This window comes from Cuculus canorus, chromosome 2, assembly GCF_017976375.1.
Source record: "Cuculus canorus isolate bCucCan1 chromosome 2, bCucCan1.pri, whole genome shotgun sequence".
In the NCBI taxonomy this organism is placed as follows: Eukaryota; Metazoa; Chordata; class Aves; order Cuculiformes; family Cuculidae; genus Cuculus; species Cuculus canorus.
In genome coordinates, this window is record NC_071402.1 from 59,843,777 (window position 1) to 59,858,972 (window position 15,196).

Below are 15,196 nucleotides of genomic sequence, written 5' to 3' on the forward strand. Positions count from 1 at the left end.
CAGAGAGAGTTGGATTTGATAGATGGACTGACTGGAAATCAGTGACAAGTAGCATCTCTCAGGAGTTTGTTAATGAAGAACTGGTTGGATGGTTGCATCCATCTGATCTAGTGGAAGGTGTCCCTGTCCAAGGCAGGGGATCAAACAGTTCTATGATTCTATGATCCAGAGGGTAGTGGTCAACAGTTCAATGTCCAAGTGAAAAGGGGTGTCCATCAGAGATGCATATTTGGATTAGCACTGTTTAATACTTCCATCAAAGATATAGACAGTGGGATTGAATGCACCTTCATCAAGTTTGCAGATAACACCAGTCAGGTGTGGTTGACATGCTTGAGGGACAGGAGGCCATCCAGAGGGACCTAAACAAGCTTGAGAATTCAGCCCATGTGAACTTCATGATGTTCAATAAGGCCCAGTGCAAGGGTTGGGACAACCCCTCGTAATCAATACGCACTGAGGGATGGATTGAGAATAGCCCTGCTGAGAATGACTTGGGGGTACTGGTGGATGAAAAACTGGACATGAGCTTACTGTATCCTGGGCTGCATCAAAAGAAGCATAGACAGCAGATTGAGGTAGGTGAATCTCCCCCTGCTCTACTCTGCTCTGGTGAGACCCCACCAGCTCTGGAGTCCTGTTGGAGTAGGTCCACAGGAGAGCTACAGCAATGATCAGAGGGATGGAACAACTCTCCTACGAAGAAAGGCTGAGAGAGTTGAGGCTGTTCAGTCTTGAGAAGGCTCCAGAGGGCACAGTATTGTGGCCTTTCAATACTTTAAGGAGACCTATAAGATTGACAGGGACAAGCATTTTAGCAGAACTTGTTGCAATAGGACAAGTGGTAATGGTTTTAAACTAAAACAGAGTACATTTAGACTAGATAGAAGAAATTAATTTTTTACCGTGAGGGTGCTGAAACACTTGAAGAGGTTGCCCAGAGAGGTGGTAGATGCCCCATCCCTGGAAATATTCAAGGTCAAATTGGACAGGGCTCTGAGCAACCTAATCAACTAATCTACCTGAAGATATCCCTGCTTATCGCAGGGAGAGGTTGGAGGAGATGACCTGTATGTTCCCTTCCAATACAAAGTATTCTATAATCATAGGTTCATGGGATAATTTAAGTTGGAAGAGATGGCCTCCAGAGGTCACATAGTCCAAACCTCTGCTCAAAGCAGGGTCTGCTACAAGACCAGGCAAGGTTTACCTGCCACCATTTCCAGATTGGTCTTGAATATGCCCTAAAACAAGAGATTGCACAGTATGTCTAGCCACTGCTTGACTGCCTTGAAATGGGAAATGTTTCTTTATGGCCAGTCTGACTCTCATGTTTCAACTTTCTCTCTCATCCTCCTACACAATGCACTGCTGTGAAAAAAAATGGCTTTTTCTTCACAATCTCATAGGTATGAGAAGGCTGCCATTAGATCCTCCCAAAACCTCTCCAGGCTGAATGTGGCCAGTTTCCTCTAAGGACAGGTGGACACAATCACCTTGGTGGCCCTCTGCTGAACTTGCTCCAGTTTGCTGGCATCTGTCTTGTACTAGGCCAAAACCAGATGCATTATTCTAGATTTTGTCTAAAAATTTCTAAGTATAGGAAAGATAATCCCTTCCTCTCAATCTACTGGCTATGTTCCTGTTAATATAGTCCAGGGTGCTGCTAGCCTTCTCACATGCAGCTTGCTGCCTACCAAGACCTCAAGGTTCTTTTCTGCTCCCCAGTCATCTTATCCTGCACTACAGGGTTGTTCCAAGTACTTGACTTCACATTTGTATCTTAAAAAGTAGTCCTTAAGAACTGGACAGGTGATGTAGAACTACAAATATCTTCAGATATCTGAAACCCAGAAATCCCCTTCCTCTTCTCTAAGATATACATTGCACCACAGCAAGGATGACTTGAAGCACTCTTAGCACAGAATGTGATGCACTTCGTGAACTGGTAGTGCCTTCAAAGGAAGTCAAGTCTTTGATGATCTAGTAGGTCATCAACAGAAGAAGAATCCTGACTGAAGCAAGGGCTAAGTGGACCACCAATACACTGGGAAAGTGCAGGAAGCAGGTATGTAGCATGGAATTTGAAGTTTACAGTTTTCTGCCATAATATTTCTGCCAATGGCACAGGTTGCCCAGGGAAGCTGTGGATGCCCAATCCCTGGAAGTGTTCAAGGCCAGGTTGGACGGGGTCTTGGGCAGCCCGATCTAGTGGGAGGTATCCCTGCCCATCAGAGGGGTGGTCAAAATAGATAATCTTTAAGGTCCCTTCCAAATCAAACCATTCTATGATTCTTTGATTCTATTAGGATCAGACATGGAGCAGGTATGTCTAGGCTACCTACATCAGTGTAGTTAGAGCAGGCTTAAAGGACCTAACAAATCCACAGAGATGTGAGTAACAAGAAAGCACCCAAGGTAAAGCACACTTGGGCTGATCAGGTATTAAATGCATAGTTCGTGAGAAGTGCAAGTTAACCAGCCTCCCCTATGTTCTGGTGGGCACAAAAAGCTTTTGATTAGATTTTTAGCTTTGTTTTACAACTGTAAAGTAAGAACCTTAGGCATTAAAGATGCTGCATTGCAAGGGGAGAAGGTCCTACTTAAACTGCTAAATAGGAGAAAATAAGAAAGACACAAAGACACAGGAAAAAAAAAAAAAGCTGTGAAAAAGAAGTCTCTTCTTGTCTAGGTACAGCCAGAACTGAAAACGCAGGGTATACCTACAAACCTGTACTGTCAGAGAATGAAACAAGATAAGGAAGATATTACCAGCGCAAAATCTCCAGTTTCAAATGGATGGATATGTCGCTAGCAGTAAAAGTTCACAGGTCTCTTCTCACTCTAACACAGAGCTGTAATTTCATCACAAACTTTTAGACTAGCTACAACATAATATTTTATCTGTAGCTGAAAATTTTAATTACTATTAAGATTTCTCTCAAATTCTGCAAACAATGCTACTGAAAACTAGGACTTCAAAATCCATTATGATTTAAAAAAAAAAATACAAAAACTACTTGCAAGCATTTGATTTACAAGGCATTTACAATACATTTTGAAACGCTCACCTTCCAAAGCACATTTCTGGGCACTTTTACTGACTGCTAACAGAGACAGCAATGCATTTGTAGCAACTTCTTTCAGCACATCCTTTGAAGATTTTCTTTCACAAACCTAAAGATAATCCAATGTCATTACCAAAGTGAAAAACTGAACATATTAAAAGTAGTATTCATATCTATAAATTAGTTGTCTACTCTATATTTTCGTTTGGATGATTCTCACTATATTCCTATCCAGACTTCTCTCTATATATATTCATAGTTTATGTTTATAGTCTGTCTGCATTCAAGTGTTTTGTTATTTTTCTCTAATTAAAAAGTTAAGAAAACAATTTTTTTTACACCTCTTACTGTTTTATTACCATTCTACTTTCCTAAAGCCTAGAGTCCTAGCCATGGCATTCCAAACCTTTCCTAATATTTGGGCTTGCTATCACAGGCAATTCACTGACATACCTTTACTGCAATCTCACTTTCCTTCAACATAATGATGAAGAAGCAACATTGACAGACCGATAATTTTTTTAGACACTCCTCCAACCGGAGAAAATGGCAGTTTGTTTTACTTCTGTGAGGTCTTTGTGAGCATCACTGTATTTCTAATAATATAAATACAATCTCTGTGCTTTCAAAAGAATATTTATTTGGCTTCAAAAAACAAGATAGTTGAAAGACTAGGAGCTTTCTGTGTTTTACATATTATCCACTAGAGAACTGTGTTGGTGTAGCAATTTTCCTCAAAACTCATTCCATACTGACATCCAATATAATGGAAAATGGTATGCGTTGTAATCAGAAGAACATAGTGAAATAAGAACTATTTCTGGATCACAGTAGAAATAAAAGTATATTCTAAAGTTAGTAAAAAATGACAGCATTTTAAGAAAACAGTTCAGAGAGAAATCTCGTAGATAACTATAGGACCTCATAGATACATACATCACATATCACCTTTTATTGCCTTTAGTCCTCTAGCTAGTAACTGCATAACAGATTGTTCAAGGTTCAAAATGTAGTAAAATATCAATCTAGGATTATCATTTATTGTAGTGTTCAACGTAATCAAGACTGAAAAGGTCAATGGATCCAGACTAGAAAGTTAATAAAGTTACTATTATTAACTAGTAAGTTAATAAGTTAAAAACAAACCAAAACAAACACCACCCTCATTGTTATGGACAATTGACATCAAATCAATGCTTCAAATCATGCATGTGTATGTTCTGCATTTGTAGCTAACAAAAAAAAAATCACATTTAAACTACAACTGGTCTTATTACATCCCAGGCAGAATCTTAAAAGCTATCAGCAACACGAGAATGTTCTAAGTAAATAAACTAATTTTCTGTATGGATAGGTGTTTTCTTCTCAAATGACAGAATCTAGACGTTTGATTAGTTTACAATATAAAAAACTTAAAGTTTAAACATGATGCCAATTTACGCAAGCCAGGAAAAAACAAAATGTTGAGTTCCTTCAATCCTGCATAACGTAAAATGCAGATTTTGTGATTTTTCCATTCAAAGGCTTTTGTCTTATTAAGCTGCTAGCTATTTTTATTTCTTCTTAGTACATAGGAATATTTTAGTCATTAAAGAATACATTTCCCTGTCAATCTATTGGCTATTTTCCTTTAATTAAGTATTATATGGCTCATTAGAACCAATTAAATAATTAAGGTGAGTTGTCCTACATTTGCATCTCTTAAAATTTTCCATTTCATCTTACTATTTTCTAAATTTTATCTTAAAAACTAGCTAAATTGCATTCTTTCTTGAAGCATGCTCCTTTATGCATTTTCTCCTTAGTCTGCAATCAAGAATTGCAGTTTATAAGAAGGAAATTTATGTCAATCATAGGGATTCCTTAAATAATTAATAATTAATTTATGATTAGCTACTAGTTGAATGGAAAAAATAACTACGTAGATTTATAATACATTCTACCAGCAGATAATATAGTTTTAAACTAATAGTATTAAAGTATTAAAATGAGAAAGGGCACTAATTATTTTTTGAAATTATGATGTATAGTAAATTTAAGATGTCCCATAAATCCACAGTAGATCTAGCTACAGTAGTCTGCACATATTATAAGCTAATTGAAGTGGTGATCACAGCTTTTTCAAAACACTGTGGATTTTATACTTGGAAAAACAGGTACAGTCTAAATTTGATACTCTATTGTTGTTAATAATGCAACATTGGATTGTTGTTTCCTTATTTCTTTTACTTCTGATCTTGAAAACACATGTACAAGGGTTCAAATTTACATGCACAAAAGCATCAAACCCGTTCAAAGTCAGTATGTGTATCCACTAAATTGGTTGTATGCAATACTGCATACTAATATAGGACCCAGTCTGCTAATATTCACACTGGCAAATTGGGTCCTAAGTTACCATATGCCACTGCGTATCATCTATCTGTAGATTTTATGTAATTAGAATGATTAATGGAGATGACTGACTGTTTGAAAACTCTCTCGCACAGCCTTTTCTATGTTAATCAATTATTTGCTTGAGTGCTTCTCCTGAAGAAAGATCATACTTAGACATTTTTGGTTGGTTTGGTTTTTTTTAATAGCTCTTTTTCAACTGCCTCTCAATAACCACTGGCATTGCAGGAAGTAAAAAAAAAATATATACTTTGTTCTAAAAAATTGAAGCTGTTTCTTTCACAACTCTGTTATTCTTTTCTTGGGATCATAGCAGCTATATTCTTTTCATGTATTATTAAACACCGGAGAGCACAGGTTATATTTTCAACTGGTTTATGAACAAAATGTAATGTCCATCTACAGCTCTGAAGAGTTAGAGAGAAGGTTAAAAGCAAGTTATCTCTTACAATACTCAAACTATGTCAGTGTCTGATGTAACTAATTCTTCATTTTATAGACTTTTTCTGATGTCAACATAAGAATCCTAACCTTTTCCTGGCAATGGCTGGTAATTAGCTATGTATACTTGTACAAAACCAGAGGATTGTTAACCTACAACACATCTTTGTCTATTGTACTTTCATGTAATTGTATTTTTGTGCCAGAGCCAAGAAGTTAAGTTTTACGCACATACATTAGTATTAAAGACAAAAACCTAACAGGATATTTAGCAAGTCATGGGATTTCAATTAAGTGCCCCTGTTTTGCCATTGAAGTCTCTGAAAATCATGCCCTTACAGGTAGTCTCTATGCACCGAAATTATCTGAAGTTAGTTGCCAAATTCATGGGGAATTCTAGCTTTAGTGCCCTATACAGCGATGCCAAGAAAGATCCTCTTAGGAAGTTCTTCCTCCCTGAAATACACCAGGTTCTCAGTGGACAGAATGCTACTCCCCTCAAAAAATGCAATACAACCCCAGTGGCATAACACAGGTTATGTGACATGGTTGCTAGATCAGGATGAGTCTTGGTAGGAATGAGGTTATTCTACAAGAATTCAGCAACCATAGGAAGAAAGGAGATGAAGTGATACTAAAACAGCGTTATTTTGGTCACATCAACCATTATGCACTAATACATGTTGAAAAAATAATGCTTTACATAGTAAAATAGTACTAAATGATTCTGATAAAAAATAATTACAAGACACTGGCTCCAGTGACATTACGTTGTATGAAACATGTATCTTCCAGACAAATCTAAAATGTTACTTATGAATCACTATCATTGTTACAGTGATAAACTGCACATAATTCAAAGATGGACTATGAGTATATAGATAAAAGAACTGGTTTATGAGGGAAAAAATTAGACAAAACATTCACATGTAACTTTTGTTATTACTAAACAGCGGAAGATATTGTAACAGTCTGTAAATAAGTGAAGGATGTAAATATAAAGTAAGTTAAAGAATTATTAAGTTCAGTATATAAAAGGGTAAATAAGAATAAAGGGATTACATTAAGAAAGACAGAACATTCAGAATAAGTATCTAGAAAAAAAATATCTTGTCATCAATATATGTTATATTGGGCAACAATTTCCTAAAAGAATTAGTGAAAATATGCTACCTGGCCAATTTAAAACTAGCTTGGAAAATACATTAATATATGGTCCCTAAGTGCAACAACATTGACCTTAGACTACCAGGGAATGAACTGGAAGACTTAATGATTCATTTTGGCTCACAATTTTTATGAAGAAAACTGTTAAGAACAATGCTGTCCTTTACAATGGGAAATAACTATGTTTCAAACCTTAAAAATCTAATTACACATTTGGAAAAGCAGAGAAAAAAAAGCATATCAGCATTTGGCAAACATTCTCCATTTACGTTTCATCTTCTCTACATAAGATTTCACATCATGCTGTTGCAGCATAATTGCTCTGCAAGGCACTCCTAGAAGTTGCTTCTCTGCAGTTGTTCAGCTTATTACATGAATTTCAAAAAGAAGTGTGATAGATGTCTCAAATTAAAGATGTCCTGATTCATAACTGGAAATGACTTTTTATTAGGAGACCATACTCCTTTTTAACAAAATACAAAAATGTAAATATATATCCTGCAATCACATCATCAAATTTTAAATACCTGAATGATTAATGCAGTAAGTTGAGTTACTGATGCCTGACATTCTTCAACATGATCCAGAAGAAAGCTAATAGTTCGATTTTGACATATACTTTGTCTATCTTGGAGCTTCCGTCTTCCTTCCTCATTCAAAAGGACAGAGAGGAACTGTAAACTAGCCGTATATAAAGCAGGATATGTGGCTGACAGATGAATACAATCACAAATGGTATCTGAAAGGTTAAACAGAGAACAAAAAATCTTTACGTTTCATTCTAAATAAAGCTTAAGTGCTTTGGAACACAGAAAGTCTCATCGAAAAGTATATGAGCCAAGAAGCAATTATACCTGTGCACTGCACAAAGAATTCTATATATTTGATGAGTCTTTTAAAACCTAAGAAAGAAATGTCTGCATTTTACAGGTTTGTATGAATTAATTGCTCTGCATTAATTGTAGTACAAAGTTAAAAAAGCAATTTCCATTTGTTAAATCACTAATTAGTTCGACAAGTTTCTGAACTCTCCTCACTTTATTCAACAGCTTAAATTATAACACCAACAGTACCCATCAGGTGCTTTATGTCCAACTCAATTTGGATTCACCAGATCACCTAACACGCACTTGGCTGAAATCACAAGCTTGGATGGACTAGGCTTATACCGCAAATCACAAGCTTGGATGAACTATGCTTATACCTCAGTATCAAAACAAGTCACAGAATTTGGGTGACCGAGAGCCTTGACTAGGCAATTAACTAATGAAGGAAAAAAACCACACAAACAAACAAATGCCTGCATAATAATCTTCAATCACTATTTCAGTTATCTGCCCTCAAAACTTTCCTTTCTTTTTATGTAAGATTAAAAACAAACAAACTATTAGGAAAAAGATGACGTGCTAATGGATCATTTCAGGTTCTATTCAAAGGTGCCATATTTTGTTAAGGTTTACAACAAGAGTCACTAACCCATACATGCAAACAAAACTTGTGAATTTTTCTGGCAGCTCACAAGTTAGTCAAGATATATGAAAGTTATAAAAATCCTATTAAAAGAAAAAGGCAGTCAGACTCTGGACACACAGCACTCTGGATATGCAATTGGCAATTAATTAACAGCATCTAAATAGGACTGCCCCTCTTTTCTATTTGTCATTTACTAGTTGCTAGGTTAAAATCAATCAAGAATAGTTATTACCAATTATTGCTGTACAATGATTTGCAAGGGCTGCCATCACCGACGGAAAAGATACTTGGCCACTCTTCCACAATAATGTAGTTAGAAGGGTGAAGAAGTCCACCCATGTTTCATGAAGTACAGATGTCAACTCCGTGTCTGCAAAGATAACATAGAAAAAAAAAAAAAATCAAACCATTTCCACATATGCATAAACCTGGATAGCTAAGCCTGACAACAACTGTCAGTTTAAATGAAGGTGGTACGTAAATGAAGACCTGCCTCTATGTCGGTATACTGGAAACAAAGCGATTCATTACCTAACCCATCTTTGGGGCGAATGGCAAGAATCATGAAGGTATTTCTCAAGAGAGGTTTCAACAGTTCATCCTGGATTACAATCTGAGAGTCCACCAATAAACATGATTTCAGAAGCCTGGACACAGATGACAAGTATTGAAGAAGTAATAATACCTGTTAAATATTTTTAGAAAGATATGAAACAAAGCCATATATTTGCACCTTTCACATATTTATTTTAAGTACTAGTATTACTTCAACTGATTCATAATATTTTGAATTCATATACATCACTTAAAAGAAATAATAGGATATAAATTAAAAATTTTTCTTATTTTTACTACAGATCATAAAACAGAATTCCTCTTCTGGAAACACATGTGTGAAATGAATTTTCTAGTGATAAAGAATAAAGTTCCTTGTGAGAAAGTCACGACTGTGATTATATATACAGCAACATATACCCTGGAAGGTCACACAGAAAAACGAAAATGGTCATAAATATGATGAATATATATTTATTTCCTGAAAACAGAAGCTCAATTTGAAGTTTTAGGGGAAAAAAAAAGTTATTCCTGACATTTATTTATTTATACTCACAAGATTTCTACAGAAACATGCTTCCTTAATAACCTGGGTATCCTTCTTCAAAGCAAATCTGAGAGCAGCAGAAGCTTTAAAACAGAGCTTTGCCATGAACATAGTATGTCCTATATGTTATACAAAGTTAAATTCGATACAAAAATAGTTCCAGTAGCAGTAACCCTACACACTTGGCATACATTAAAATTAGTTGTGAACTACATAAGCATCTGAAGGACCGGACAAAAAGCAAAGTAGCCGGATTTTTTGTGGAAATTAAATATGACATGTGTCTGTAACTGTATCTAGTTCATACGTCAATACTGTACAAGTAAATTCTATCACATGATTTTTGTAACTGCTAAACCCAATTTGTATCTTTAAAATACAATTAGTTTTCAGACTGATGGTTCTAGGTACAGCTCTAACACAGACATTAGTATGTTAGAATATAACACGGTTTATTTTCTCTTAAACCTTGTCAAAAGCACAGAAATTCATGAATGTAGCTAACAGCAGTGTGTTTGGATGATGACAATAATAAAGATGATACAAAATAATTATTTTAAATTAAAAAAATTAGAAATTAACAAAACGCTTCTCTAACCTGAGCTTTTACATGTTCTATATGACACGGATGACCCAATGGAGCTTTCAGTTCCAAGATGCATCTCTCAACCAGATTAGCACTTACAAGACTAAAATAGAACAAAGTAAATTGGTTAGAAATGCACTTAAATAATTAAACATTCCTTTAATGTAATATCCATAGAAGAGAACACTTTAAATAAACAGAGGAAAAATAAATTATGAAGAACTTAATGCTAAACCCAACTATTTTAAGAATGTCTAGTGCAATGGCAACTATAATAGCAGTTAAGTTGTTTGAAAATAGAATAATATAAATTCCCATGGTGTTACTGCATTGATAAAAATTGTCTGTTTAAATTTCCTTGATTATTTTCTTTCCTGTGGAAGAATTAAAAGCTCTGTAAAAATATAAACTGTGTTCAAGCAAGTTTGGTTGGGTTCTTTTTTTCATTAGTTGCAGTATGAAGAGTAACTACAAAAGCTCTTCAAAACATTAAAAAAAAACGCTGAACTAATTTTCATGCTTCACTTCAGGACTTCCAAACACTTTCTATAGATGAAAGAATCTTTTACAATACCAGAGGAAACATGGAATACAATCTGAAGACTATTTTGAAGTAGTTCCTTCTTTAAAAAAGAAATAAAACGCTAGGGTCTATCATCCAATATTTCCCTAAATCTGGCAAGTACTATTTACTCTCTTTTACTGTGACAGCCCTCGGCTCATCATCAAAATATTGCTTACAGAATTAAAAGCAGAAGATCATAAAATGAATGGAAATAACCTGCAATTCTGAATACCTGACTATAACACATACTGTTCTACTAAAGAAAAAAAATTAGCTCCTCAGAAAGGATGACTAAACGGCCATCTAGACAAAACCATGAAACATTAGCAGAGGAACACAGTAGTCCTGTAGAAGACAGACAACAATTTGAATCACAAATATGACTATGCTTTCAGTGAAAAAAGAGAAAAAATTACTGTCTTTTGTTGATTGCATTTTTTAAAAAAGGTGGTTTAGAGCACTTCAGAAGCAAGAAGTGATCAATATATTTAACAGTTTCTGTAAGAAACACTAGTAGATTTCATTTCAAACTTTTCACCTCTATTGCTACACCTTGTTTGTAGTTCAGCAGTTATTGATCCCATACCTGCTGAGAGATGTTAGCAAATGCGTTTGTCGAAGAGCAATTCCAGTATCTTTTGGTGTGACAACCAGCAGATTGTGCAGCAGGTTGCAAATAGCCGACAAAAGGGCAGGAGTGACTACTGCACGCTGTTTACACAGAGTAGTAGACATACGAGAATCATGCTGACTTGGAGATTCTGTTGTGGTTGTATCACTTTGACCTAGAATAAATAATTAGAATAAAAAAAGAGAAAAAGAAAACCACAGAAGACTAACTATAGCGGTTACATAAAACAGATGACCTTTTGTTTTTCATAAAATATCCCTGTTCCCTCCACATTTATAACAGCATAGTCTGAAATGAGGGAGAAAAAATAAAAAAAAAAAAAAGACCAACTGAGAAGTCAGATCCAGGAAAAGGTTATTTAAAATACTTCTGAAATAAATATTCCTTTTACAAGGCAGTAATAATAGTTACAGATAAACAGTAAATTTGGAAATAGATAAATTTTCAGTTTTCCTTGACAAAAAAATACTTTATATTTTTAGATATCTCTCTCCATAGATAATCTTATATTTTTTTCACTTTACACACATTTTTATCTTTTAGATATAAAGAGAATGATATATATACACCACTTTATGTGTGTGTGCGCACATGTGCATATATGTATATGACAGCTTCACTAAAACTGAATGTTCTGAAAGGGTGACTGGATGAGAGGAATAAAACCTAAATCTTGAGTTACATTTCAAGCAGTACCAACCGTTTTTACTTATTTTTCTCAAAGTATTTTACCCACTTCATTTTAAAGGATTTCATGTTTGTCTTCCAAAACAAGCACCAGAAGCATCAACGGTAATTGTTTCATCAATACACAAGTTTTATATTTCACTTAGAAATACCAGAGTATGAGTGGGCTAACATTTTCTTCATCATTATGTACACAAACTTGCTTACCTTGGGCCATAAGCCGATCAACTACAGTTTCAGGAATAAAACTGGTTGAATTCATTTGGACTGTAGCCTGAAGCTCAGTAACACTCCCCAGTGATGGTGATACAGATCGAATCTAGAAAGACATAAAAAGGAAACTAGTTGATTCCAGCTCCTACGGAACAGACTTCTACTTATATTTTGCCTGGAGGATGGGGGAACATTCCTTCAAAACCAACAGACCCAGAAACTCAAAAATCTACAAAAAATTTACTGTTCACGACAAATTGGATTAAATTTTGCTTGCTACGTGTGTATATATATATATATATAAAAATTACAAATATCCAATAATTGAAACTACTGAAAGATGTGCACTATGAACAAAACTGATCAATGCCCACATTACTACAAATTCCTCCTCTTAATCCTATTTCCTCCATATAATTGACTCAATCTATGTTTGGACTAAGATAGAAAGGCATTACTAGAGCATTTAAACTCAATTTTTTTATGGACTATTTGCTTTGAGAGCATCAGCACCTGTCCATTTGTACCAGGACATGCTCAGATAAAAATATCACAAGTGTATTAGTCATTTGCCAAAGCTGAAGTTCCAGAGTCTTTCCAGCTCTGGGCAATTCTCTTAACCTTAGTTTTGCGATTCGTACAGGTATTCATTTCCTGGCAAAGATATGGGGTATTTGCATGACAGTAGATAATTTTACTGTCATACTACCAGGCTACTTGTACCAATTCTACATTATTTATCATATTATTAATTCTGCATGCTTTCAGAAGTTCTTAATGCTCTTGCTAATTTAAATCCACAAGTTTGACATCAGAAGACGTAGAGTCTCCAGCTTAATAATATGCTTTTGTGACACACCAAGATGTGTGATCCTGTTTCAGAATATGGGACAAGCATTTCCCATGTCAGGTCACTTCTATTTTTTGTTCTATAGCTGGATAACTCACATCAGACAAATTTTCTTCAAGAGTGTCTCTATACAGTGTAAAGAACATAGAATGCTGGGTAAAAACAATGAGAAACTGAGACAGTCACACCTTGATGTTATTAAGACTTTTCCTCACAGTGAGCTTTCTAAGGAAGCCTGAAATATTTCAAAGGCTTCTTTTTTAAAGTTTTATTACAATACCGTTGAAATATTTTATTTTACCTAAGGAAAAAAAATCAAGTGACATTATTGACAAAAATGGTGTAGGGAAGGGAATCATAGATTTCTCCCTTCTTCACTACTGCATCCTCGCAGTTAGGTTACTGCTTTCCAGTTTTGGCTCTTATTTACTCAGCAGCAATTTGAACTACAGAAACTCCCTACTTAGTCTTTTCTCATCCCTTCGGTTTATCTCCACTCCCCATCACTTCCAAATATTATTAGGCTTCTATCAACATAAACTTGACTTGACACACAAGTCCCTGCATGACCTAAAGGCTGGCACCTCCATGCTGTAACTCCCTTGTCTCTCCCATTTTCCTCTGATCTCCCACTATTGTCCATTTTATTTCTCCACAAGCATGCTTAGTGGTTCCTCAAAAAAAAGCCAGAAGGTTGTTGCAACATAGAAGACAAGCCACAATAAGATTTGTGGTACGTCTGAAACACAGGATTCACATATGGCGTGGTCACAAACACAAGGACATACTTGGCTAAATAATTTTCTGTTAACAAAATGCAGTACCAAATTTTATCAACCAACTGAAATTCACATTTTGTCTATATTTTCTAAATATAATCAAAATTTGTTGATTGAAATAAATGATTTCAAGTTTTATGCATGCTGATGTCAATAACTATTAAAATCCATCATTTACATTATAGTAAATTAATACATTTTCACATATAGTAATTTCCATAGCACACTAATAAGCTACCAAAAAAAATAACACTCTTTTAAAAAATACAAACCCAAAACGCAAGAGCCCATACGATTCTTCTACAAGCAAAGCCCTAAGAAGAATTACTATTACGCTGAGTCACCTTAAAGATATTCTTACGAATTTATTATTTACTAATATGTGAAAGTTTGTATATCTTCTACATTGTACAACAATTCTTTCTCCACCTTCTAAAACTACCTAAACACCTTGGGCAAAGAAAGAAAAATAAGGTCTTAGCTATGTTAAAGAAATAAAAATCAATAAAAGCTTTATCTGTTTAGAAAAATATCAGCTTCCTGCAATGAGGGAACACTTATCGGTAATTGCTTCACAGTGGGATATGGGTCAAACCCAGAAATTTTCTGCTAGTTTAACAGAAAACATACAGTAACACAATGAAGTTGTTCCCACAATATTCCTGCCTTCCAGGAAAGAAACGACATTACCGCTTCTATAAATCATTTTTGATAAGGATGAACTGGGGGTCTTGGACAATATATCTAGTAATGGATATATACTGCCATCAGATTCTTTCTAGTAGCAACGAAATATTCCGTTGCTTAACCATGAAATAGACTTTGGAAGGGGGTTTAATTGGGGGAAAAGGAAGGGTTGATGTGTGTCAGGAGATGACAACTGCAGATTAGAACTAATACAAAAGAACACAAATACTGTCTGAGCAGAAATACAAAAGAAATATGAGGGTTTTACTGTTTATCTACTAGACATGAATAAAAGGTCGTAACCTCTAGTATAAGAATCCCTTTGGCGTTACTTTAATAGGCTTGCAGTGATTAATTCTGTTCAGTTCTCTTTTCAAAGGTTTAAATCAATTAACTATATAGCACTCTGGTAGCCATGGTTCCAGAAAACAAAGTACACATTTTTATAAAGTACCAAGACAATTTCCTAGGAAAGAATGGCCATGACTTAAAGCTATCTGGGCAATGTCTGTAGATCTTCAACCTGTACCATTTTTAGTTGAAGTATTTAAAT

At 35.0% G+C, this 15,196-nt stretch overlaps 1 protein-coding gene across 8 annotated transcripts in view; it reads right to left on the bottom strand.

Annotated features, from left to right (window-relative positions):
- Positions 1–15,196, bottom strand: part of RTTN (rotatin) — an 89,215-nt gene that overhangs the window by 18,665 nt on the left and 55,354 nt on the right. For all 8 annotated transcript variants that reach the window (XM_054059131.1, XM_054059132.1, XM_054059130.1 and 5 more), the window contains 7 exons: positions 12,322–12,433; positions 11,383–11,581; positions 10,244–10,334; positions 9,075–9,228; positions 8,776–8,913; positions 7,598–7,809; positions 3,072–3,177 (listed from right to left, as the gene is read on the bottom strand). In XM_054059131.1, the coding sequence (XP_053915106.1) occupies positions 3,072–3,177; positions 7,598–7,809; positions 8,776–8,913; positions 9,075–9,228; positions 10,244–10,334; positions 11,383–11,581; positions 12,322–12,433 (1,012 nt within the window). The remainder of the gene's footprint in view (positions 1–3,071; positions 3,178–7,597; positions 7,810–8,775; positions 8,914–9,074; positions 9,229–10,243; positions 10,335–11,382; positions 11,582–12,321; positions 12,434–15,196) is intronic.